This window comes from Ixodes scapularis, unplaced genomic scaffold, assembly GCF_016920785.2.
Source record: "Ixodes scapularis isolate PalLabHiFi unplaced genomic scaffold, ASM1692078v2 PGA_scaffold13__105_contigs__length_92229423, whole genome shotgun sequence".
NCBI classification, from domain to species: domain Eukaryota; kingdom Metazoa; phylum Arthropoda; class Arachnida; order Ixodida; family Ixodidae; genus Ixodes; species Ixodes scapularis.
Genome location: NW_024609839.1, coordinates 84,615,144 through 84,639,529, shown reverse-complemented (window position 1 = coordinate 84,639,529; position 24,386 = coordinate 84,615,144). Strand labels below are relative to the sequence as shown.

The 24,386-nt window shown below is 46.1% G+C and overlaps 1 protein-coding gene across 2 annotated transcripts in view; it reads left to right on the top strand.

Annotated features, from left to right (window-relative positions):
• Positions 1-20,144, top strand: part of LOC8034776 (heart- and neural crest derivatives-expressed protein 2) — a 34,232-nt gene extending 14,088 nt beyond the window's left edge. For both annotated transcript variants that reach the window (XM_029971275.3, XM_040216199.2), the window contains one exon: positions 18,314-20,144. In XM_029971275.3, the coding sequence (XP_029827135.1) occupies positions 18,314-18,412 (99 nt within the window). In that variant the 3' untranslated portion in view covers positions 18,413-20,144. The remainder of the gene's footprint in view (positions 1-18,313) is intronic.
• The last annotated feature ends 4,242 nt before the right edge of the window (positions 20,145-24,386 follow it).

Genomic DNA, 24,386 nt, shown 5'->3' with positions numbered 1-24,386 from the left:
TTCGAGGGACGTTTTAATATTCCGCGAAGACGGAAATCCGTTTCCTGCGATTTCCGATTAAGCTTCGGGTGATAGACCCCTTTTCAAAACCTCGTCAGGCAACATTGGCTATCGTCATTTTTGGGGGGCACGAAGCGCGTGATTGGACCCGAGTCCTCGCCGAACGATGACGCAGTCCTCGTGTCCAATAGATCCTCAGAAGCCCTAGCAATGGCGGACAGGCGTTGGTGCGGTCTTTTGAGAAGGGTCTAACAGACCCTTTTCAGAAGTCCGCACCACAATTTCAAAACACCAAGATGGCTTAAACGTAATTATAGTCGACCGGTTATAACCGAAGTCGGTTATAAAGAAATAGCGGCTACAGCGAAGCGATCAGGATTTCCCCTTCCCTTTTGCACTTCGTTATAACCGAAGTCGGTTACAACGAAATAACGGATATAGCGAAGTGATTTCCGATTCCCGTTGACTTCGTTAGAACCGGTCTCGACAGTACTCCGAGCTTCTGTTTAGTGGCTCTTAATAATAATAACAATAATAATAATATCTTTACTGGCTCAGGTGAGCCGCGGCACCACAGAAAGGCAACAGCCCGTACCATGGAGGCCGAACGGTGCCCCGTCTAGTGATGGTGATTATGATTACTTTAATCGCGCAATTGGAGACTTGATCAGACCGGACGGTACGTCCAAAGATTGGTGCCCTTTGCGGGAGCCGGCACCAAGGAAGTTAAATTTGCATTAAGTAAAGGTTTTCCGGGGGGAAAACAAGTAACTATAGTCCATTGCAACTCGAGACGGTAGGGCGAGAGGGAAAGGAAGGCCGGGGAGAAGGAAGCAGACGGAACGCTGGAGAGCGGAGGAGGTTTCCCTCTCTCCTCTCCAGTATTCGCTTCCTCCTCACTTGCCTTCCTTTCCCTCTCGCCCTGTCTTCTTGAGTTGCAACGGACTAAAGCATAGTTGGGTGATTTCAGATAAGATCGACAAAAGGATGGCTAGTCGACATTTTTAAATCAACTGATGTTTTTATATGACATTGTCTAGTGTCTGGTATAAACGAATCCACACTTAGTTTTGACCAGAAAAAAAATTTGGAGACAAGAAAAATCGTAAGGCAGGGAGAGGTGGACAGTTGCAATAACGCGCACTGATGGCGGGGGCAAGTTTAAAAGTGAATAATTAAAACAATAAAATTAGGAAAATTTTAAAACTTTTTACAAAGAAACTAGGGGTACAACTTGCTTGTAATATAAAGTAATAATATTTATTAAAAATTTATTTAGTTTTCTAAAAATTGCCAAACATGCCTGCTCGAACGACAAATGGCAAACTTTGGAAATCTGTATCTCATGAAATAATTTAATCATTATTGCATAACTTGCAGACATTACTTTACTAATATATGGCTATTATTAAAAAAATAAATAAGGTATCTGAGTGACACAATAGTTACAATATATTTAGGCAAACATGGGAAAAAATCAAACAAAGAAAAATTCCAATGCGAATAAAAAAAAAAAACACCACCTTCGATTTTTTTTAAATTTGGGTACCCTGCTATACTCTATTTCGGCATTCATTTCTATTAAAAACATGTTGCATCATTGCACTGTGAAAGAAGAAACAACTCCCCAAAGTAGGGTCCTTTTACTCTGAGTTCCAGTTTCATGAAACTTGCACAAATCTTTTATATACATTTATTCAGATGAGGTCATTGATAAAAAGAGCGATCGGTCACACAGTAAAAGGGAGGAGAAACTATATACAGCATTTTACATAAGCGTACAAAGTGGTATCATATTAGAGACTAATGATTTAAAAAGATGATGCAGTGTGAAGTTGTACCTTCCGGTATATTTTACATCTAGAGTAAAATAAATAACTTTACTTCCACACACAAAAACAAAGATATAATAGTAAGATATTTAGGTTGGCTGTGTATTTACGATTACAAACAATTTCAGGTGACGGATGCCATAGTGCCTAACTGGAGCAGCTTCGATGCTCTCGGTGTATGAATGAATCGTGGCAAGCCGATATATTTTATCCTGCTCAAGGATAACATTTTGGGATTTTTTTTATAGTGATCAGATAAAAATTATTAGTAACCACCAACAAAAACAGTAGGTTAAATACCCCGTGAAGAAAAATGTGATAAATAAGATGTCCCTGCATTCAAAATGAGCAGTCCTTGGGAAATCAAATTCGGCACTTTACGCTAAGGTTTTCCTCGCTGTACCCATTTAATAAAGTTGCTTCCAAGCAGATCCGACTGTCCGTGCTACATATACGTCACAGGTCCCTTCTGTTGATGACTTGCTGAGCCGCCACGCGTGCCAAGACTGAATGCCAGGGAAGGCGCGCACCGTCAGCCACTCTTCTTTTTTTTTGTTCACGATACCGAACAACCTCATTTTCGTCCAGATATACAAGATGCACGCCTTTCAGTTTCTTTGATAGAACGCTCACCATTGTCCTGGCCGTCTGAATTGCGCTTACTGAACGTTCTCTCAGGTTGTTCAGCGTGGCCTGGTGCTTCACGAGTCCGCCAACTCCGTCACATGCATTTTTCCCATGTCCAGATGCAGAAAATAACCACTGGTTATTTTCTGCATCATCGCAACGTTGTCTTCAACCCACTCCTTCACTTTTTCTAGAGCCAAGCAAGCGTGAGCGGCGTCGTGACACAGGTCCTCACTGATGATGGCAAAGCTGTTTGTAGATTTTCTTGTCGTCACTACACATGTAAATATCGAAACTTGTTTTTTTTTCCAGTGATATGCTTGCACTTCGTCAGGAAGCACGATGGTCCAGTTTTCAGCAAAGTCAAAATGAAAGACAATGCTCCCGCGTTGCATGCACTGTTTTTCATCGTAGATCGCTTTACCTTGCGTTTGCCGGATATGGTTGTGAAGTACCCAACTTCCAACCGTCACTTGGATGACTTTTAGGAAAGTCTCAGGTTCCAAAGTTTTTTTCACAAGGTCGCCGGACTCCCATGTTGCAAGCACAATCTCTTCATCCTCCGGGATATCAAGTTCCTGGCGTGTAAGAAACTGGCCTTTTGGGCAGTGATCACAGTCTCCTTGAAGGCACAGTTCTGTTGCTGGGTCGCACAGAAATGCCGAGTTCATTTCACCAGTGTTGAATGTTGAGCCTGTAACGTTCTCTAGAGCGGCAATACAAAGATAATAATTGGCGCAGCGCACACAAACGCACACTTCCTGGTGTGGAATACATTGGACCCATCTAGGGCGCAACGAATAAAATTTCGTTAGCCCAACGCCGGAATCGGGATGCTTGTCTTTGTATATACGGAAGGCCTCTCGTATTGAGCGTGTCATGAAGAGCTTTGGCACAAACGTTTTCTCTCCGTTGAGCATGACAGAGATGACGTCCTTCTGGTTGGGACTTTGGCGCGAACATTGTAGCTCGTCTTTCGTGAAGTACTCTAGGGCAGCAGACAGGTTCTCAGGGCTCACCTTGCACCTCGTGTAAGGATCCGGCTCATACCACACGCCATGCTTTTCCTTGAGTTTTCGGGATTTACTGATGAGGTACATTGAGGCCTGTGGAATCATCTTTTGAACCTCATTCTTCGTCAGTGTTGACGGCACGAGTGTAAGCAGTTGACAACGTTCCCGGAGAGAGGTGGCGGTTTCAAAGGCCTGCCGAAAGTTGTCCACCCACTCAGTGCATGTGGAGCATGTTGGTTCGGACGACCCCGATGGTGCGTCCCTGTCGTACGCAATACGTAGCCTTGAGCGTATATTCTTGACAGCAACCTGCTCCAGTTCTGTCTGCTTTCTCTTGACATAGGCAGGCCTGTCCCGACTTCTTACGACGCTTGGTTGTCTCAGCGGCGACACATCTGTAGGTAGTATGCTGCGATTTAGATCTTCAATTGCTTCTTCAGCTGGCACAAATATGTCAGGGCACTGCTCTGAGCTTCGCATCGAGATTTCCTTAGTGATGTGCATGAAGCAATGGTAGCACAGGTAGTCCGTCGCACTCACTTTGGTGGAACAGTCAGGCGGAAGAATTTGCTTCAACGAGTTTAGGTCCAACTCGCCAACACTTCGAAAATTCCGCTGCTTTGGTATAGTCTTTTTGTGTTTGCAAAAGTAATCTGCACAAAACACTCGTTCGGAGCTCCAGGACGTCTTCATAATGTATACATAAATAATAGAAATTAAACCCCAACTGATGGCATATAATTGCCAAGTGAAAGAACTACTGGGTGCACAAGTGACAAGTCCGAGGCTGAGGAGCTCACTCACTGCAAACGTACATTTGAAAAGAGAGGTCACAACTGAGGCTGTCGGCAAAGCTTGATCCACGTCAAAGGAAGAAAGAGGGAAAGTCTCCAGACAAAAAATTGTGGTCAGCGGCCTTCGAAAAAGACTTTCCGGAATCGCACTGTCGTCCCTCCACGCGCTGATATGAAAGCACCCGAGCTTCTACCACGTGGTTCATGACACAGCCTGAGCCATGTCGGCGACCGGTTCGCGAGGGGTTGGCGGTGGGGTTACGTTGATGGTCACTCGGATTAGCCCTTGCTGTACTGAGCTACCGCCTGCAGTTCCTTATCGCCGGCTGGTGTCAACAACGAGAACACACACACCCTGTCTACACCAAAACTACAAGCGTTCACCGCACACGCGTCGCCGCCGCTTTTAAGCTTTTGTGAAATTGCTTTCTTTTGCCGCGGAGAACCGCCTTATCTTAACTACGCGCCTGAAATCCTTCCAGGCGGGCGTACACAATATCAAGCGTTTCGAGAAATGCCCGTGGAGTAGAACTATGGGAAAATTCGGAGCCCGCGATGTCGATATCGTCGCCGTTGTGTTAGTACGCCGTCGCGTACTGCAGTCCCCCGTTGGGGAGGGGGGGGGGGCGGTCTTACTACGATAACATGGCGACAGCGTTTACACTCTATGTATTTACGCGAGGCTCGAGTATTTGGGGATAATGCTGCCGGTTGGTGTGCCCGCCCCTTTGTGCCTGATATTATCGCCCGTGACGCCAGCGAGTGAGATGGCGACAGGCGTGACTGCTCAGTAAACAGGCGTCGGCGGCCATGTTTTGCTGGTTGAAGCGAACACCCTTGTCCTTGACAGCAAGCGGGGAAATGCGAAAAAAAGATTGTATCGGCCGTTTTGCCAGAACTAGCGACGAGTGTCGTCTGCGGTTTCCGGCAACTATTTTGCCATAATCGTGAGCTTAGCGAGGAAATGATTTTTGCTAGCCACAGAACACTACCACGCAGAAGGGGAATGCTTGAACATGTTTTTGTTCTGGATATATATCAGGGATATATATGAGAGAGAGAGGGAGAGAGATGAAGGTAGAGCGGAAGAGGGAATAGCATATAGTGTCGCAGGAGAATAAAGTAAACAAAGTTCCTAGTGGCCGATGGCTGCATGATCTTTTCTCGGATCACTAGTTCGTAATATGATACCTCTTTGTACACAGTAGTTTCTCCTTAATTTAAGTGTGTGAACGATTTCTTTAGTTATCATTGGCCTCATCTGAATAAAAATATATAAAAGATGTGTGTTGGTTTCATGAAACTGGAACTCAGAGTCAGTTCTTGGATAAAACACTGCTAAGTGTAGGCTTTGAAAAAGGACCCTACTTTGGGGAGTTGTATCTTCTTTCTCAATAAAATGATGCAACATGTTTTTAATGGAAATGAATGCCGAAATAGAGTATAACAGGTTACCTAAATTTTAAAAAAAATCGAGGGTGGTGTTTTTTTTTTTTTTTATTCGCATCGGAATTTTTCTTTGTTTGATTTTTTTTCCATGTTTGACTAAATATATCCCAACTATTGTATCACACAGATACCTTAGTTATTTTTTAAATATTAGCTATATATTAGTAGAATAATATCTGCACATTATATCATAATGATTAAATTATTTCATGAGATACAGACCTCCAAAGTTTGCCATTTGTCGTTCGAGCAGGCGTGTTTGTCAATTTTTAGAAAAATAAATAAATTTTAAATAAATATGATTACTTTATATTACAAGCAAGCTATACCCATAGTTTGCGCCTAAAACGTATTAGAGTTCTCCTAATGTTATCGCTTTAGTTATTCACTCTGAAACGGGCCCCCTCCATCAGTGCGCGTTAATGCAACTGTCCACCACCTCATGCCTTACGATTTTTCCTGTCCCCAAGTATTTTTTCTAGTCAAAACTAAGTTTGGATTCGTTCATACCAGACACTAGACAATAACATATAAAAACATCAGTTTATTTGAAAATGTCGACTAGCCATCCTTTGGTCGATCTTATCTGAAATCACCCAGTTATTACCCGCAAACCACCGGTTTGCTCACTCGTCGTCGTTCCACGATCAACGCCATTTTCATACGTAATAGTTTTTCGGCGCTTTATGTCGCGTTTTCATTAGATACTTTTCGAAGATGATTTCTCTTAATCGTTTGATGAAACACAAAGAGATTTTTATTATTATTATTATTATTGCAATATACGCTGCGCATTGCGGACATTGCAGGGGCGTGCTCAGCTCATGCTTAGTATGTGCTCAAGGTCACGAGCTCCCGCTGGCGACGCGCAGCTTTTGGGTACACTCAATCCAACGCGTGTATACATACCAGCAAACCGCTTGGGAGAGCCAATCACTGAAATAAAGGACGTTGCTGGGCCAATCATGAGGCTGAAATATGTTTAGACCGAAAGCAGTCTGTGCTGTCACACCGAGCATGATGTTTCAGGGGCTCAGCTCCGTGCCATTTAGCGCGGCCATTTAGCGCGGACTATTTTTTTTTTTTTTTTTTTATGGGAAAAATGAGGTTTGTTTCTGGTAACTGGCACTATCCAGCTCATGCATTCGAGTGCTCCGTAGGCCACCATTTTCCCATTGAAAATTAAAAAAAGTAAAATAAAGATACGATTATAGTTCCGAAATTTTGGCATACGGTTCTAATCACTAGCGCTGCATTTGGCCGAAGAACGAGTGTTCGCCGATACATAGTTAATTTTTGCAATAATAAAACACAACATTTTTGTTTCTATGTGTGTCTGTGTGTGTGGGGGGGGGGGGGGGGGAGGAGGGGGAATTACAAAGGAGGAAGGGGGGGGGGGGGGGGGGGCCTTCGTACAAAAAAGTTGGTAATCTTTTCGCTCCTCGATATGTAGATACAGACCGAAGCAGGTAAGGGGTTTGTCAAATCCCCCATAAAACATGGGCACTTCTCCAAAACTTATGGGAAGTGGGGAATAACCTCGGGGGAAAGGGACTCCCGCGTCCCTCGCTATCTGCGAGGACCGTGCGGCGCGGCGGGTGGAGTCATGCGCATGCGCGGAAGTGCACTTCACCGGGGCCTGCGGCAGCGCAGCAGCGGCGTCTGGTTTTTCCCATTATCGATAATCCAATAAGGGCCGACCGCTGGGTTGCGGGCCGGAACCGCGTTCGCCGCGTGGCGGCGCTGCGCCCACCGATGTCGGGCGCTTCGCCTGCCGCTGGGGTGTATTATCGCGCACTAGAGAGAAACAATCAAAAACGCAAAATGCCTCCATGAAAGAAAAAAAGAAGAAACGGTTAAGAGGTTTTAGATGTGTCCCGTTCCAAAGTTCGCATAGCATCGTCTTCTGGGCGTCCGTTTCAGGTTCCAAATTGGGCGTTGGTTTGTTCGATGTGCGTGAGCGCACGGGACCCCGGACTGTCGTTATACATCTCTGCAAACACAGGCGCGTTTCTTCCTCGTACGACGCTCACATTGGCCATAAAGGCGCTGTCTTCAGACATGTTCAAAGCATACACATATGTATGAAAGCAACATGCTCGAAAAATGCCCGAGGCCTGTTCGCAGATCCTTTTTTCCTCGTGCGTGCAGCGAACACTGTGTCCTTTGCACGATGCACGAGCAGGATGACATGCTGCATAGAGAACTCACTATTGTTTGTGCATGCAATCTTGTAATCACCGCTCCGTGACGCACATTCCCCCAGACTACACTCTAAGAAAAAATGGAGGAAAAAAGTAGCAACGGCGCGTCTTCCTCCCTTCTACTGACGCGCCCCCAAGCGGACACGAGAAGAAGGGAGGAACGAGACGTTTTCCTCCTTCTCCAGGCAGACGGGAGAAAGCTTTCGCCCTCCAGACTCATCTTCTTTCGGTTTCGTTCTTCGAGCACGTCGCGCACGTTGTTTTATAAATTAATGTCGAGTTGATTAAAATTCAGTGGCAGCGAAGGCCGCCTGTAATTCAGTCTTCTAGTCCAAACGTGCAGAACATTTCGATTGCATTGACGTTTTTACCACTAATTTTATCAAACGAGCAAACGAAGCCGCTAGAAACAGCGAAGTTCCGGAGCAGTGCCAGCAGCGTCACGTACACTGGGGGATGGCCGTCTCCGGATTGCGCGATTGCGCATTGGGATTGCAGGACTCGCGCGGCGCGGAACTACAGTAGCGAAACCACGCGGAACTGTGTCGACGTTTTCGACGTTATGGAAACCGCAGGAACTGCGTCCAAGACAGGCAGGTTTTGCTGCTGGCTGCCTGGGTGCCTTCCGTCCCGAGTTCGGTTCTGTTTTCCGATGCCGAGTGCAACCGGCGTTCGACGTGGTTTTGTATTTGTGCGTGTCAGCAACATAGCTGCAACATCGTGATGGCAGTGTTGTGGGTTGTGAACAGAAGACTGGAATTATCGCCGATGTGACCGTGTGTTCGCGTATCAGTGGTGTAACAAGATGAGATCGTAAACTGTAGGGCATTGCATGATGCCATTGGTCGGGCCGTGATCGGAGGGGGCGGGGTGCCGCAGGTTGACATTCCGCTTTACATTAAAAAGTTTAATACCACTTGAGGGATTACGTGCAATCGATCAACGTGCGGATGGTCATGTTGGAACGCTGGTCTGAACTGTAGAAGCTCCTATCGCTGTCGTACAGTGGCCAATGTGACTGTGGGAATTGTCTCGACCTAGGGAGGCTCAAGTGTCTCAACCCCGAGAGCGATTGCGCTCTGGGGCAAGGACTGAACAGTACGAAATCGTGACGGAAAGTACGTATATTTACAGTATGGAATTTCGGCATTAAAAAACAATAGTAGGTAAAATCGAAAGAGAAAAAAAGGCTGCCCTTTATTTTGCTGTTTAAATATACTACGGTTCCTGGAGAAACTGCCCTCCAAGTGGCGCGCTGGGATGAGCGCTAGAAGTTTTCGGGCTCGCCACGGCGTACCTCCGTACAATTAGCACCTGCCACAAGTCGCGGCTTTGACTGCATTCAAGTTGATCGAAAAGCAATTTCTCTGCCCGTGAAGTATCACTTCCAGCTGAGTGAATATCCGCTCAACAGAGATTAACTCAAGACGGCAATTGCAGCTTTGCTCGAACATCGCAAATAGAAAAGCAATAGAAATACAGACTACGGCGTGCCGTGTGGGGAAACAAACTCATGGCTTCGAACCGCATTGGAGCGGCTTGATTTATTGGCTTTCAAATAATTACGGCATGATCGAGCGTTTACGTTTTAATAAGAGATTAATCCCCTGAGCCATTCAAAATACTCTCAGAGGTATGAGATTGCTGGGAAAAAATTAACATGCTGGGAATATTTTTTATTGCTTAGGGAGTCACCGAAAAGTTCCGTGCGTTCAAAACGACCAGTATATAAGACGGAAACGCAGAGCACGGGTGTAGTGTTCGGGTTAGTGTGGTGTTCCGTTGTGTCGACCTGTGTGTGTGCCGTGTATGTGCTCCATGTATGTTCACCTGATGCGCCTGATGCTTGTAATGTGTGTATACCGTGTATGGTGTATATGTGTATAGTAGAGGATCACCGAGCGCAGTAGTGGCCTAAGAGCAAATTATTTTTTGTAGAACAAGAATTGGGCGGTACCTAACGCCACCTAGCCTAGTTACTTGCAATTACTCTGCTTAACCCCGCCATCTGGTGGCTAGCGATTTAACTTTTCACGCCACGGCGATAAACAGCGGCTTCGAGCTTGTTCTTTCGAGAGCGGCTTTTGGTTTCGCGGATTGAGTTTGCCCTTCTCTGTGATATGCGGTTGACGAAGGAATTGTGACTCGAGGAACACCAAAGGTAAGACGCAAAGTGCGCGAAGTAACTGGGTATCGGCTGTCTCCGTTTAACATCGCTGTGCTGTCGACGAGAAGACTGAGTAACTGCTTTCGAAACGCAAGTTTCTGTACCTGTGGGGGGGAATCTGGCTTCGGAAATAAACACAGTTTGCGGAAAGCTCGCGTTACGCTTTTATTTGCTGCTGCTCTCGTCCCGTACAAGAGACGTAGCGTCCTCGTCAAGCCCTATTGGGCTCGATTTGCTCGATTCGGGGCCGCCATATTGAGATGCAAGCGACGGAGGAACTTTGCTCCCTTGCTTCAGGGACGAACGTTTCTCCCTTTCTAAAGGAACATAGGTTACAAGACCGTTCCTCCCCTAAGGGAGGACTATCCATACCCTTTTTTCTAAGAGTGTAGCAGTTGGTTAGTTTTCGCGTCTTCAACAAAGTCACCAGACACCATTTCACTTCCTCCATACAACACATTCGACTTTTCTTTGACCCGAGCTTTAGCCCCCGTCCTGTTGTTGTTATCCCCGTTTCTTTCCGCCGAGCGGTGGCGGCCCACTTGGAAGCCGACGCGACTCCCTTCCCGATAACGAGGATGTAAATGGCCGGCGATCGCGGAGCGGCGCCGTCGCTCCTAGTCCGCCGCTGCGCTAATGTTCTTAGGCTGGGCCGATGGGCGGGGGCGGCGGCCAACAATGCGGCTCCCGTTTGGAAATAGGTTGTCCGTCCGACACAAACCAGATGACCGGGTTATATTTAGGGGCCGGCTCTGACGTAGCCCGCACCGCCGCCACTCATCGGGGAGAGGGGGCACCGTGCAAACACGCTGCTCGGGACGCTTCATCCCAAAGCTGACAGTGGGGTGGAAGCTACGTGTTTGCCGGACCAATCACCGGCCTCCCCTTCACCCCCTGCCGCTGTTCTCTGCGCCTGGGTAGGGGCGGGAGCGTGGTCGCGTGGCGAAGGATGAAGCGTACGACTGGCTCGACGAGCACGTAACTTCCACCACACTGCCGGCTTAGGGGCGGACTTAGTACGGGAAGATCTCTCCTTCGTGCGCTCTGGTTTCGTGGCCATACACCCCGAACACCGAAGCCGCCATTTCGGTTCTTTTTGTTGTTGTTGTTGTTTTTGTAAGGGGGTTCTGGAGAAGACGAGGCGGAAGTGCGGTGGCGTACCGTAGGTACGGTAGTACGGTGCCTGGAAGAACGGGTCTCGGACTGGTGTGTTTAGCGTCCTATTCCGCGAGCGCGTCCAAACTCGTTCCCAAGTGGCAACGAAGTGACGTCACAAACACCCAAGTGTCGTGCTGCCAGACGTCGCGATCCTAGCGGTTGAGTGTAGAAGTTCTGGAAAAGAGCATGAGAGAACGCGAATGTTGCCGAATGTCTTGGAGACTAATACAGGAAATTTCGGGGTAAAATAGGAGACTGAATCAATAACCGATGCTGGTGTCAGAAAATTAACGAGCTTCTTTTTTTTTTTTTTTTTTTTCATTGGAAATGCAGAGAGTGGGTCCGACTCAGAAGAAAAATTTATAATCTATATTTCATTTTTTTTTTTTTTTTTTTTTTTATGGAGCATAAGGAGCACAAGCTCGTGGTATTGGATGTCATGGTCTTTTGATGTCAAAATGCAGTGTACTGTAAAGACGTGTCAGGATTTGCATAGCGATTTTGTACAATCTAAATAATTATTAACCTTTTCTGAGCTTGTTGATTTATTTTGTTTTATTTCTACCGAGACCTGTCTTATTATTCGTCACTGGCTCCAAGTGACCATAATTGGCAATAGGCATACATTTTTTATGAGATCGACTTGAAATGGTTCTAAATGACTAGAAGTGAGTATTATTGATATTTATGTGATTTCTTTTTTTGTTTATTTACACGTATGAACGGCTTCAAGTAGATTTTGTTAGCTATTAGCTTCTTCCTTGACCAGATTGACCTTAAATGGCTGCCAATGGCTATTGATGAGATAATCGGCCATATGCAAAATTCTTGCCAGCTGTCATGCCATTAAAAGCCGCCATATTGATTTTTTTTTTTTCACTTCTTCCAGTTGTGGACGAGGCGCATCTGCATTTAACTCGATTTTCATTACATTAGGACAATTTATTTGTGCACCCAACGGGTTGCTGCATAGTTTCAGTTAAAAAAAAAGACTCCGCGAAATTCTGGAAAAGGAATTGTCACCAGCGAGGTCGCAAGCGTCGTCACTCAGGCAGTGAACAGGGGCCCTATGTTGCGCTTTTTGGACTCCCACGGCGACTAGGGAGAAGGAAGTGACGTCAACAACGCAGCAAACGCAGATTGGATGTTGACTGGTGAGAGTCGCTGATGACGAATTTCCGCAGAAGAAAACGAAGAAAAAGACAGCCATGCTTTCTTCTGCGCATATTCGTCATCAGAGACTCCCACCAATCAACAACCAATCTGCGTTTGCTGCGTTGTTGACGTCACTTCCTTTTCCCTAGTCACCGTGGGAGTCCAAAAAGCGCAACATAGGGCCCCTGGGCCATCCAGGTCAGTGAACGGTCTTTCTCGAAGACGTTATGTGAAGGGTTCGTACTAAACTTGCAGCAGGGACAGTATTTTTTTTTTTTTTTTTTTTTTTAGTTCTACGACTTCCAGTTTGCCTTGGACATTAGAGAGTTTTGGGGAGCCCTCCGGTACGAAGTGCGCACATGCGAGTCTTCTCTTGTGTAGCGCATGCGCAGTTTGAACCGGAGAACCCATCGCACCGTATCGGATGTGCAGAAACGGTTCTCTAAAACTCTCCATTGTCTCTCGGGCGAAACTATCAGTACGGGAACCCTCCAATATGGAGGAAATTAGATATTTTATAATGACTACACTAGATGGCGCTTCTTTTTGCACATGGTCTATCTATTTCAGTGTTGGTGAATGAGTATGGCTTCAACTGGTAATTATTGGCTAGCAGCCTCCAGTTTTATATACAGGATTTTTTTTTAAGCTTTACAGATTTGTTTAAAAAAGCCGTGGAAGTTACACTTCAGCGGTATGTGCAGGTGAGTTATACGGCCAGAGGGACATTATGTGGGTGGATAATCATTGCAATAAGTCGGCTAATTAATTAAAATTTGTTAATTAACTTTTTAATTAGTGAAATAGACAAATGGTTCAAATTAGAAACTTCCTCAGCGTCATCGAAAACCAGCGAATCAACTCTTTTTAGAACGACCTGAAGCTCGTGGGAAACTCGGGGGCGCGCCAAAGTTACAACTCGTGAAGCAGGCGCAAAGCTAGCAGTGGCGGAACGCGATGATAATCTTATCATCCGCGTTCCGCCACTGCCACTGATTTGCATATGAGCTTTCTGGAACACATCAAGTTATACAAAAGTGCCATAACGAAGTGTTCCTCAATTTTGATCGGTAACTATGCATTTTTTAACGATAGTGTAAGTGGGGAAAACAGTGGAGCACATGACTGATTTCAATTTAATTTTCGGCATCCATTTTTGAACACTCCTCGCCAAGAGATGGCACCTCTTCTGTGCCTCCCACCAAGCCCACGTACTTTTGGTTCAGTTTTCTGTATTAGTCTGAACCAGACGCTGAAGTAATCCGTTACTACCAACAGGAGAACTTGTAATCCATTACATTTTTTTATTTTGTAATTTATTGATTAATGCATTACTTCTACGAACATGTAATTTCTAAAGTAATTCCATTACTTTCTGCGTAATGAATTACTCAATTACCCGCTACATTTCTACCATGCGGCGAAAAAAAAAAGATATGGTGAAAGAAGTGCGAGGCAATTATATTTGCGCTTTTAACATGGTCACACAAGATGCGGGTTCGCAGCGAAGGGAGTGCTAACCAGAGAAAGGAAAGGAATTCGCGGAATACGCGACAGCGCAGTGTTCCTAGCAATGGAGTGTTTGTATGTGTGTGTGTGGTATATGGGGGGGGGGGGGGGGGGGGGGGAGGAAGACAGTCCGAGTGCACCCTCCCGCGGTTCGGGAGAACGGAGACAGAGAAGCTGTGCTTTGACACAGAGACGCAGTTCGGTGTTTTATTGCCCAAAGCGCCTGAGACCACTTCCGGACAACTCAATGAGCGGGTCCTGACTTTCAGAGCCGAACGGACGTATTCCAGGAACCGTTAGCCGAACCGGGGGACCAACCAAAGCACGTGTGCATGTATATATATGTGAGCGCGTGCGTGTAGGCCAGTTGGGAGGAGGAAGGCACGGACTAAAAACACCGTCACCTCGAAATGAGAATGTCGGAGTTGGAGGAAGTTCCATTTGGGGACGATGCGGGTCCTCGTTAGCGGACTGTGCATGCGGGAAGTTAAACCGAAACTTTGGGGGAAAAGGGAAGCACTGAATAATCAGTAGCTGACATGAACATTCAAGTTGAGAGAGGAGAGAACGGCTGTAAACCTTTGAGAGACGTGGATGCGTGCTGATTACTGATTACGATACATTTGATAATTTCTTAACGGCATACTTATTTCACCTGTGACTCGTGCATTAATATTTCATTTTGGTGAACAAGAAGAAAGTCATTCGGTCTGAGAGCCACCTTCATCAAGCGCAGCAGTCTTCGGAACGTATCAAAAAGCGAGTAGGGCATTTTGTTCTACTACTAAACCGTTTAAATGAGCAAAAATATATATTTAGCAACATGAAGCAGCCAGTGGGAGCACGTGGGAGCAGTGTTTTGCGGTTTGCCGATGCTGAATCGGGATTATTTAGAGCGGTGTGGTGTGCCTCAGCGTTAGCACGGGAAAGCCCAACCAAACGTATTCGTCGTATGTTCATGCGATGCAACCCTCTCTCGGTGGATCAGCGCAGGACCCATTTATCTCAAATGTCAGTTTAAGTATTTTATTATTTATACCTTCGACCTCTTAAAGTTCTCAACCTAAACACATATGCCAAATTTTATTGGGTGCATTTAATCCGCGTTTTATTTTAGATAAGGCAATAATTCCCGCCCCCAAACACGCAGTAAACGTTGAATGCCCTTTGTGAGTTTCTTTGGAGTAACGCAAAAATAACCGAGTAAAGTAACGAAGTAATTAATCGATTACTTTCTACGGCGAGTAATTTGTAACGGTAATCAGTTACATTTTAAGTCAGGTAATTGTAATTGTACTTAATTACTTTCCAAGTAACGGGCACATGTCTGGTCTGAACGGTATTTGGTGTCGCTGTCGTCGCGGCGTCCCAACTCCTGGCTGTCGATGCTTCCGTGGACTGTACAGCTGGAGAGCGACCTGCAGCAGAACAGGCGTCTGCCACACCCGCCACCGCTGTTGTGACGCCGCCAGGATCGCGACCGGCGACAGCATGACACTTCTATGACGTCATCAGGCGAAAATTCAGGGAGCAGTGCTTTGCACGCAGTAAACAGACCAGTCGTGTTTTTCAGGCACCATAGCATTAAATGCCGCAGGCGAAAAGAGTTCTAAGATCGTCTGTTTCAGGGATTCATTGATCGGTTACCGTTCCAATCATCGTCGTCTGCGAGCTGCTATCTTCAACCGGGTCGTGGAACGCGTTCTGAGCATGCGCAATCTGGCTCTCTGCTACGGAATATCAGACGCCGCGTATGCGCCCGCAACTCTCGGAATAAAAAAAATAAAAAAAAATAAATAAATAAAACGTTTTGTTTGGGGCCGGGGCGCCAGTCTGGAAACCGTGGGTATGCCTCAGCAATGCTTGACTATTAGACGATCTATTCACACCTACAAGCAAGATGGCGCACCCCCAGAGGACGTACTTGCAAACGTCTCTGGTGAATTCGCGTGGTCGGCTCTCTCCTCTGACCTCGATTCAGCAGAGCGCCCCCTACTCGCCGCCAGAGCTACTCGGGATCCTTTTCAGCCGATCACAACTGCTGGCTTCAGAGCGCTCCGAGATTCTCAGACCAGTCACGGATTTAATATTTCTTGACATTGGTCATGCATTAAAGACAACACGATCTAACAGCGTACGGTGGACGATTGAGCAAAATTTACGCTCGCAACGTGATGAAATAACTGTTGTGACGTAAATTGTTTTACGCATCGGCATATAAAAAAAAAGAAGAAAACAGCAGTATGGGAATTGATTTTCGCAGAACGGAACGAAAGCCAACGCTTGGAAAGAGTTGTCAACTCATCGCGTTTTCGGCAGTGAACGCGCTGCGATAGCGGTCACGCGTACGACAGAATAGGCAAATATAAAACGGTTAATAAACCGCATTTTTCTCACGGCTAAATATCGTGCAAGCATCGCCATGTGACACAAATCACAGTGCATTATATTCGGCTCTTCCTTTATTTTAGAACACAAACGTTTGAATGCACTTTTACCAAACCTGAAAATTTCTTGAAGCGACCACAAAACCCGGTAAAACAGCGGCGAGCTCTACGAGCTGTTTCTTCGTCGGTTAGGCTTAGTGGATTCACCGCCGTGAGATCAACGATCTCGTGAAAGCGCTGGGAATACTTCACACGTCGACTTTTCCTGTTACGGTCGCAAAGGAATGTCGTCCCGTCCGTCGTAATCCTCGCACCGTCAAATTCAGAAGCACTTTGTAGAACCACATATCAATCGCCGTCATGCCGTACCCCGCACACCACCACAGACCACTGCCGGCCATCGTCAACAAAACCACGTGATCCCCGTCCAAGTACCACGTGACGCCTGCGCCGCTCCGCACTCCGACGGCTAGAGACGGAGTGCCAGAGAGCGCTCTGAGAGGGAGAGGCGCCCTCGGAATGAACCACCCGATCAGGCCACAGCACTCTCTTTCAACCACCCGATCTCGCGCGCTCTGGAAAGAGCGCTCGAGAGCGCGCGGAAAGAACCACGCGAATTCGCCTACATGGCCGCTGCCATGTTTGTTTATGCTGACACCATGACACACAGTAGTGAGGCTGCGCTTTTTGCAAAACTCCGTTTTTTTTTTTGTTTTTTTTTTGTTTTTAAGGACTTTGCACTTGTTGTACTGCAAGAACGTCCGACATACATAATCACGAAGCTCGAAGAACAACACCGATGCCAAGAGTGCCGTAAAAAGCAAGTCTTGTTTTATGCGCAGCCCTTTTCTTCCCATGGGCCTGCGTTTGAGATTATTATTTCCCAATTTTATCGCTGGCGGCTAGGATTTCGGACACTACACCTTTCCACAGGGGCGCTGCTATCTTGAGTGTCGTCACCTCTGGTACGCGTTAAAACATCGATTTGATCTCTCCACGCCACTGGAAGGTGTTCGAAAGGAACACGTGATTGGCCCACATTCTTGTTTTGCTTCACCTATATTTTCTCGCACATTCCAGATAGATATGTCTTATTATTTTTTTGTCCCTCATACCAGACACGGAATCCACGTGACTGAGAACGAAAGGAAACAAAAAAAAAAACGTCTATACTCTTTTTTCGCCCCAAGAACCGTAGAAAAAAAATACGGCTTATCACAGAGCGTTACCAACTTCCCTCTTTATGCTGCGAATTGGGATATACGTATAGATGCATTTCAGATTAAACATATGTTACCTTATCAAAATGTACACGTTTCAAACGCCAAAAGCATGTCTTTTGCCTCAAATCTTGTAAGAGCTGCTTCGCATCGCGGCGTATTAACATTGAGCAAAACGTCCTTGTTTCTTGAGGTGAAAACGGTTATATACGAAGAGAAATCAAGGGAGAGGAAGATCTGAGAGCACGCCAGGCGTCAGAACACGGAGCTCTGATTGGAGTGAGACTTCGATAACGATGCCCGATGTTCCGCCGCCGCCTTTACGCATGCATCCTATCGTTATCGGTTATTGTTATCGGGGGGATCGGAACGGTCTGCTAAGGCTCTCTTTTATCTCTACTCGTTGTTTGAAGGCCGCACGCCGGCGTCCGCCGTTCAAGCGCGCGACAATGTGCGAGGAGCAGACGACACTGTTCCCTCTGTGAGGAGGGAGAGTACCGTAGGAATACTGCAATGCAATGCGTTCTCACCTGTGCTTCGGGGCATGCGAATGACCAAAGGCTGGTTTAGCGTTAAACGACTGCGTTAGAACTTCTTGCATTTCCACCGAGACGTGCGCCTGCGCGCCTATACGTCACTCTTTCACAGATACACCTCAGTGCGTGGTGCTCCCTAGATTTATTTTTCTTTGCACACATTTCTTTCTATCCTCGCGATATTATAATTTCGGGTCGCGACCCTATCTTTGAGGAAACAACTGAATAACGAATGTCGATTTCTCGTTGTGTTTTTTTTCAGGCCCACGCCATGCAGGCGGCCCAGTCCGAGAAAAGGGCCAGAGGCAGGACCGGCTGGCCACAACATGTCTGGGCTCTTGAGCTCAAGCAAGATTCCTGAGGAGTGTCCACTTCAAACGTCTTCCACATCAGCACAGCTCTGGTCTTCTGCGCAGCGTCGCCCTATCAACAGCATCGCCTCAAGCAAGCTAGACAGGGCATCATCTCGGCCATTACGAGCATCATCCTTCCGACAACATCCTCTCAAGGGGGCCTCATCTTGACCATCACGTCTCTTCAGCACATCGGTGTCCCCAACAAAAGAAGATATCACGTTTTCCTGGAGGATACCAAGTTGGAATGTCCCTGCAGTTGCAACACCCGAATGGAGGAGCAAGAACGGACAATGTGGGATAAGTCTAAAAAAATACTACAGAGGGGAAAAAAAAAGTCGGCAAGAGTACCATGGTTGTTGCTTGCGCAACAACCGCTCACGACGACGGTGTCACGAGGGCGTGATCTGGCTACGTGATGAGACTATGATCAGCAGTGGCGAAGATGGCCGCGTGCGAGTTGTGATAGTTTTGAGGGTGTCAGGACTAGGAAGGCAACAGAGAGATCGCTTGACGACTGAGGGGCTCGCTCAACCGAAGCGTCTGCGAGATTCTGGGTTGGGAGATGGGCCTTGTCCCGAGACGGTGGTGTTCGACGTGTCTACAAAGCGGCCTGTTTGTCGCGCCGCCCTCTTCCGATGCCAGACAGAACAGCGAGTCACGTGCCCCTGACCGTGTGAAGAGCGCGGGTCGAGCAGCACTGGGCAGGAGCAGACCGCGCATGACTGGACCCGTAGTCGAGAACGTGGGTGCCCACGGATTCTCCGGCCGCCATTCGCGAGGAGGTCGAGAGAAACACGCATTTGCGCGAAGCTCGCTTTTGGCGAAACACGACACGCGAAAAGAGGTGTTCTTCGTCGTACCCCTTTCCCTGGGCAGTGAGACTTCACTTTTTTTCCTCAACTTCCGAAAACGCCTGCAGTTTTTCTCCCTAAGAGGCAATAGGCTTGCTTCCAACGTTCTTTATGCGAGATTCTTTGAAAAACTACAGTCATTCGGAGAACAGGTGACAGCGAGATCATGTTTCAGCGTACCAAGCAGCCGCAATATTTTCTTTGAACATTCGCTACCTTCTTTGGGCCCACTGACACTTTTTCCGCCGCTTTATTTTCAACTTTGTAATACGTCTACTGTCGTTGCCGTGGTTCACTAGTTATTATTAATTCGTCTGAGCTTGTAAATTGTTCTTGAAAAAAAAATGCTTGTTTTCGTTGCCTGCGCAGACGTTTTCGCTTTAAGGGCTCGTGGTTTCTCGCAGTTTACTATACCAAAGACAGCTCTTCACGTGCGCTAATTATAGGTGATAATATTTTGTAAGGTCATTGAGAGACCTCACCAATGCCTGGTACTATAATACTCAGAAATCAACACACACAGAAAAAAAAAACGTCGATGACTTTCGCTGAAAACAGCTATGGTCTCGTAGTGTCGACAGCCAGCATGGATGGTCACTATAGCTAGAGACAGAAAACGTAGCGGGGATCATTTTGCAATTGCAAACCCGACTTTCTTATTTTTATTCTCAGGGGAGAAAGAAATACCGTAGACGTACCATTTTTTATGTTTCCGTATTCTTTTATAAAGGTTATGGCCTTAATTACGACGTCAGCGTTCTTCGGGTGCGCGCTTTCTCTGGAGTGCAATGTTTTAAAGTTTCGTTGGTTGGTTCCTTTTAGTATTTTTTTTTATTATTATTTGTCACGCTCACGTTTTGTTTTGGAATAAAAAATTATAAAAAAACATTCTTTGTGTCCTTATAGCGATTATCTGATAGGGCAAGCGCGGCAACAGGCATAAAGACTCAGATTCGCGCAAAAAGTGATAATGAGTAACACAAAAGAAGCCTCAGGCTGTAATACATACACTCTAAGAAATGCCTGCGCGTCTACTTACCCGCAAAACACTCGAAGAGCCAATCTCTGCGATCTACGCAATTAGCTCAGTGAATGATGAGGCGGAACATCTGTTTAGATCTCAAAATTAAGCCCGCGCTGTGGCATTACGCAATGCAATGCATGACGCTTTGCATAGCGTAATGCCACAGCGCAGACTTCATTTTGATGTCTAAACATATGTTCTGCCTCATCATTCGCTGAGCGGATTTCGTAGATCGCAGAGATTGGCTCTTCGAGTGTTTTGTGGGTAAGGAGACGCGCATGCATTTCTTAGAGTGTATACAGCGCGCCTTGGCACAATATATAAACTCAATCGGGGATGGGCAAAGTACTCGCAAAAACGCATCGAAATATAGAGTTAAGATACTTAGACAAATATGTATTTAATCACATTACCAATTATGCTTTTCAAAAGTGCATTTAAATGCCAAATATACAAGGAACAAAGGGCATTTTATCGTCTTCAGATGCATTTACAGAGCACGCTTTGTGCCCATAGTTTAGTCCTAAATAACCCCAGGTAAGAACAAAACAAAAAACAAAAACAAAAAACGTTTTCGTATGTAGTGGAATCTATAAATGTACCAAGTATCAAGTTCTTAAACAGAAAGTGTCAGCATTAGGATATTTGGTGTATGATAGGCGGGTACATCACCAGAAAAAAAAACATGTATTCAGTGCGAGCTTAATTTCAAAGTTATAACTGAAAAGACAAAACCTTTGCAGACAATGTAGATGGTTGAGCGTGTTGGTTATTAATTTACGATAAGGAAAGAGGGGCATTTAAGGCAGACAGAGACAGGCTTATTTTTTATTCCGAAGCGCGTGAAAGAGCTTGTCCCGTGGCGCTGGCTGTGCTACGGCGACATTTTGTTCTCCACAATTTCCTCGTATTTTCCCTGTGAGTACGTGCTGTCGGCATCGGGTACTACCGCGGATATCTTGCACCGTGGGTACAACAAACGATGGTATCGCCCTAAACAGAAGTACGTTGAGGGACCCTAGCATAGACAATGTGCACGACGTTTCACGTGCTCGTTGTCTCAACGCACACCAATTCTCTTTTTTAGTCTGTATTGTAGTTTAAGTTTCATCAATCGCTGAGATATCCTTTCGTTCTTCGCAGTGACCGGCTGCCTGCGTGTCCTGTAGCGAAAGGGAACATACGGGCCCATTTTCTTTTCAGTGGATATATTATACAATCACATATCGCGATGACTGGTACACTGACGGTAAACCATAGTTTGTTGGATACAAAAAACAAGCATTCTGTATCGTTATTTTGCTTTCCAGATGTCCCGCAAGTTATATATATCTAATAGTGTCTCGCGGTATCGGGTGTTATAGAAGCCGAAGGCAGACAGTTAGTAGGCACTGATCAGTGTCTTTGTTGCTTGTTGCGCCAAGTCGTCGCACATGTCTGCCGCTCCTCTCATTCCAAAAAAAGCTGGAGCGCCTACTTCCCCGCAAAGCACTTGGGAGAGAATTAATGAGCTCGGCGAATGACAGGACTCGAAATAAGTTTAGATATTAAAACAGTGTGCATTGCGGCACGAGTACGGGAAAGGGTAATGGTCAGTGCTATAACATACACTGTTTTTTTCTGTTTTTTTTTTTATATAGTTTTTGCACGATTTATAGACTCTCGTGTTAATGCGGATGTAAAAGAGAAAAAAAAGTAGGAGGTGAGAGCGCACGCGGCGCCGCGAGAGTACGCGAACTACAGGGGGCGCTTCTCTAGCTATCATCATCGTCGTTTGTGACGTCACGGGTAGGACAGACTGGGTCAGACCGCGCAGATCCTGGATCCCTCGGCTCATCAGCTCGCGTCATGCGCTGTTTGGGTAACGCGCGGCCAAGCCTAGGGTGCCTCAATGACCTTCTGTTTAGAGTGATGCCACCCTTTGTAGTACCCGATGCCGACAAAACGCGCTCACGGGGAAAATACAAAGAAATCGACGAAAACAAAATGTCGCCATAGCACAGTCAGCGCCACAGACGCGTGCAGGGACACGCTCTTTCACGCGCTTCTGAACAAAAAAAAAATGTAAAAGTGGGAACAAAATGGCCAGATGTCTCCACCCTAAGCAAAGCGCACATGAAGGCACCCTAGCCAAGCCTGTTTCACGCGTTGCGTTTATTCGGGGAAGTAATATTTGTAGGAGGACATTTTACCAAAGCTTGAAACCGTGGCACGCGTAGTCGTGCTAACAAACCTTTTTGACGCTGAGGTGTCGAAGCGCTGCGATGTTGGTGTGCTGTTCTCTACCCCAGTACAAAAAGCTGGAGGATGAAAATAGAATATCCAGCGCTTTGTCGCACTACAACATCTACCACGGCGAATAGGGTGTATTTCTTTATTATGATTCGGACAAAATCAAACTGAGAAAGGATTGTCTCATCAAATTGAAAACAGAAAAGCGAAATTCGAGAACCTCTCGCGTGTGTAGTAAACACTTCAGTGAAAGCGGCTTCATGTATCGTGTTGGTTCAATTGTGTATTCTGGGTCTCTTATTAGTCAAAATAACTCAGCAAGAAGAAGCGGTGGCTGGCTTACGGAGTCGTTTCAATCAGATCTTTGCAACGTATTCGATGCGGGAGGACTTAAGTACCAGTTGCTGACGAGCCTTTGCTCGTCAGCAGCTGTTGAGTAACACTTGGATAGAAGCTTCGGTATCGGCATTCTCAATGTAGTACAAACCAAGTGTGCGTCGCTTTGCAACACAACTGTGCGCGCGTGCACAGCTAAGAAGACAGCCCGACATAAACTCTGGTGAGGGCAAAACTCTTTTCTACAACAATCTCCACAGATCCGAAAAAAAAAAAAAAAAAGAAAACACGAATCAGACAGGTTGTAAATGGCCCACACGCACGCCTCGCAAGCTGTAAGGTGAAGCTCAAGGCTCGTTTCTTAACATATGAAAGATTTTGATTTTTCTTTTTATATAGTATAAGAAGCAATTTCGAGGCGCTGTTATTCATTAGAAAAATCACTCACAAAAACGTCGTACACGTTTCTTTAATAAATAACCCGCTTTTGAAAATCGGCATAGATGTGAACTAAAATAGCCACTCCGTGCTTTGACCAAGCGCGTCGTCTGCTCGCATCCTACCAGCTGCGTCACAGAAGGGCGCCCGCGAGGTGGCGCCACCAAAACATCTCGTCGCCAATAGCTGCCTTTGTGTTCGAACGCGAACTTCGAATGCCGGACACCGGCGCTCGAGCGCGATCGATGAGTGAGTAGAGACTCAGATTTGCGTCTACCCACCTATCATTCCAGTCAGACCTCGGTGTTTTGACGTGCCCGCGCTTTCTCGTCTCCATCAGTTTTCACCCGCATACGCTGCAAAGCCAGTAACGAAGATCCACTTGACTGTGGTGGAAAGAGCACGCGTACTCGCGCAAGCTTCAAGGCGTTGATTACGCCTTCAAGCTTGGAGCCTACAAGTTCAGTGTTTCAAGGCCTAACCAGCTCATAAACGCACACTTAGAGTCGACTCTATCTCATTTCTATGTACCATGTTGTACAATATTTTTTTTTTTTTTTTGTGGCATGCGAAGAAAGCTTGTTGGGGTATATTTATATATTCCCCCAAGCAGAGCATGCTTGAGATAGTAATTCATATATATATATATATATATATATATATATATATATATATATATATATATATATATATATATATATATATATATATATATATATATACAGCGGGCATGGTGGCGGGGGCCGAAGGCGTGGGCATAGAATAAGAAAAGAATCCTTAGTGAAAACAGCAACAACGGACGATTTAATCTTCGACGTTTCGGCCGGAGTCCGGCCTTCGTCAGGAAGGCCGGACTCCGGCCGAATATATATATATATATATAAAGAGAGAGAGAGAACGTAGCGCAGGATGTCGAAAAGTGTGTATGTGTGGCAGAAAAACGTACTTGAGACGATTTTCGGCCAAACAACCGTCTCAAATACGTTTCTCTGTCACACACACACACACACACATATATATGGAAGTCGAAACCGTATCCTTACCCCGTGTTGAGCAGAAGTCGAGCTTGGAGGAGAAACGCCCATGCAACTTGACAAC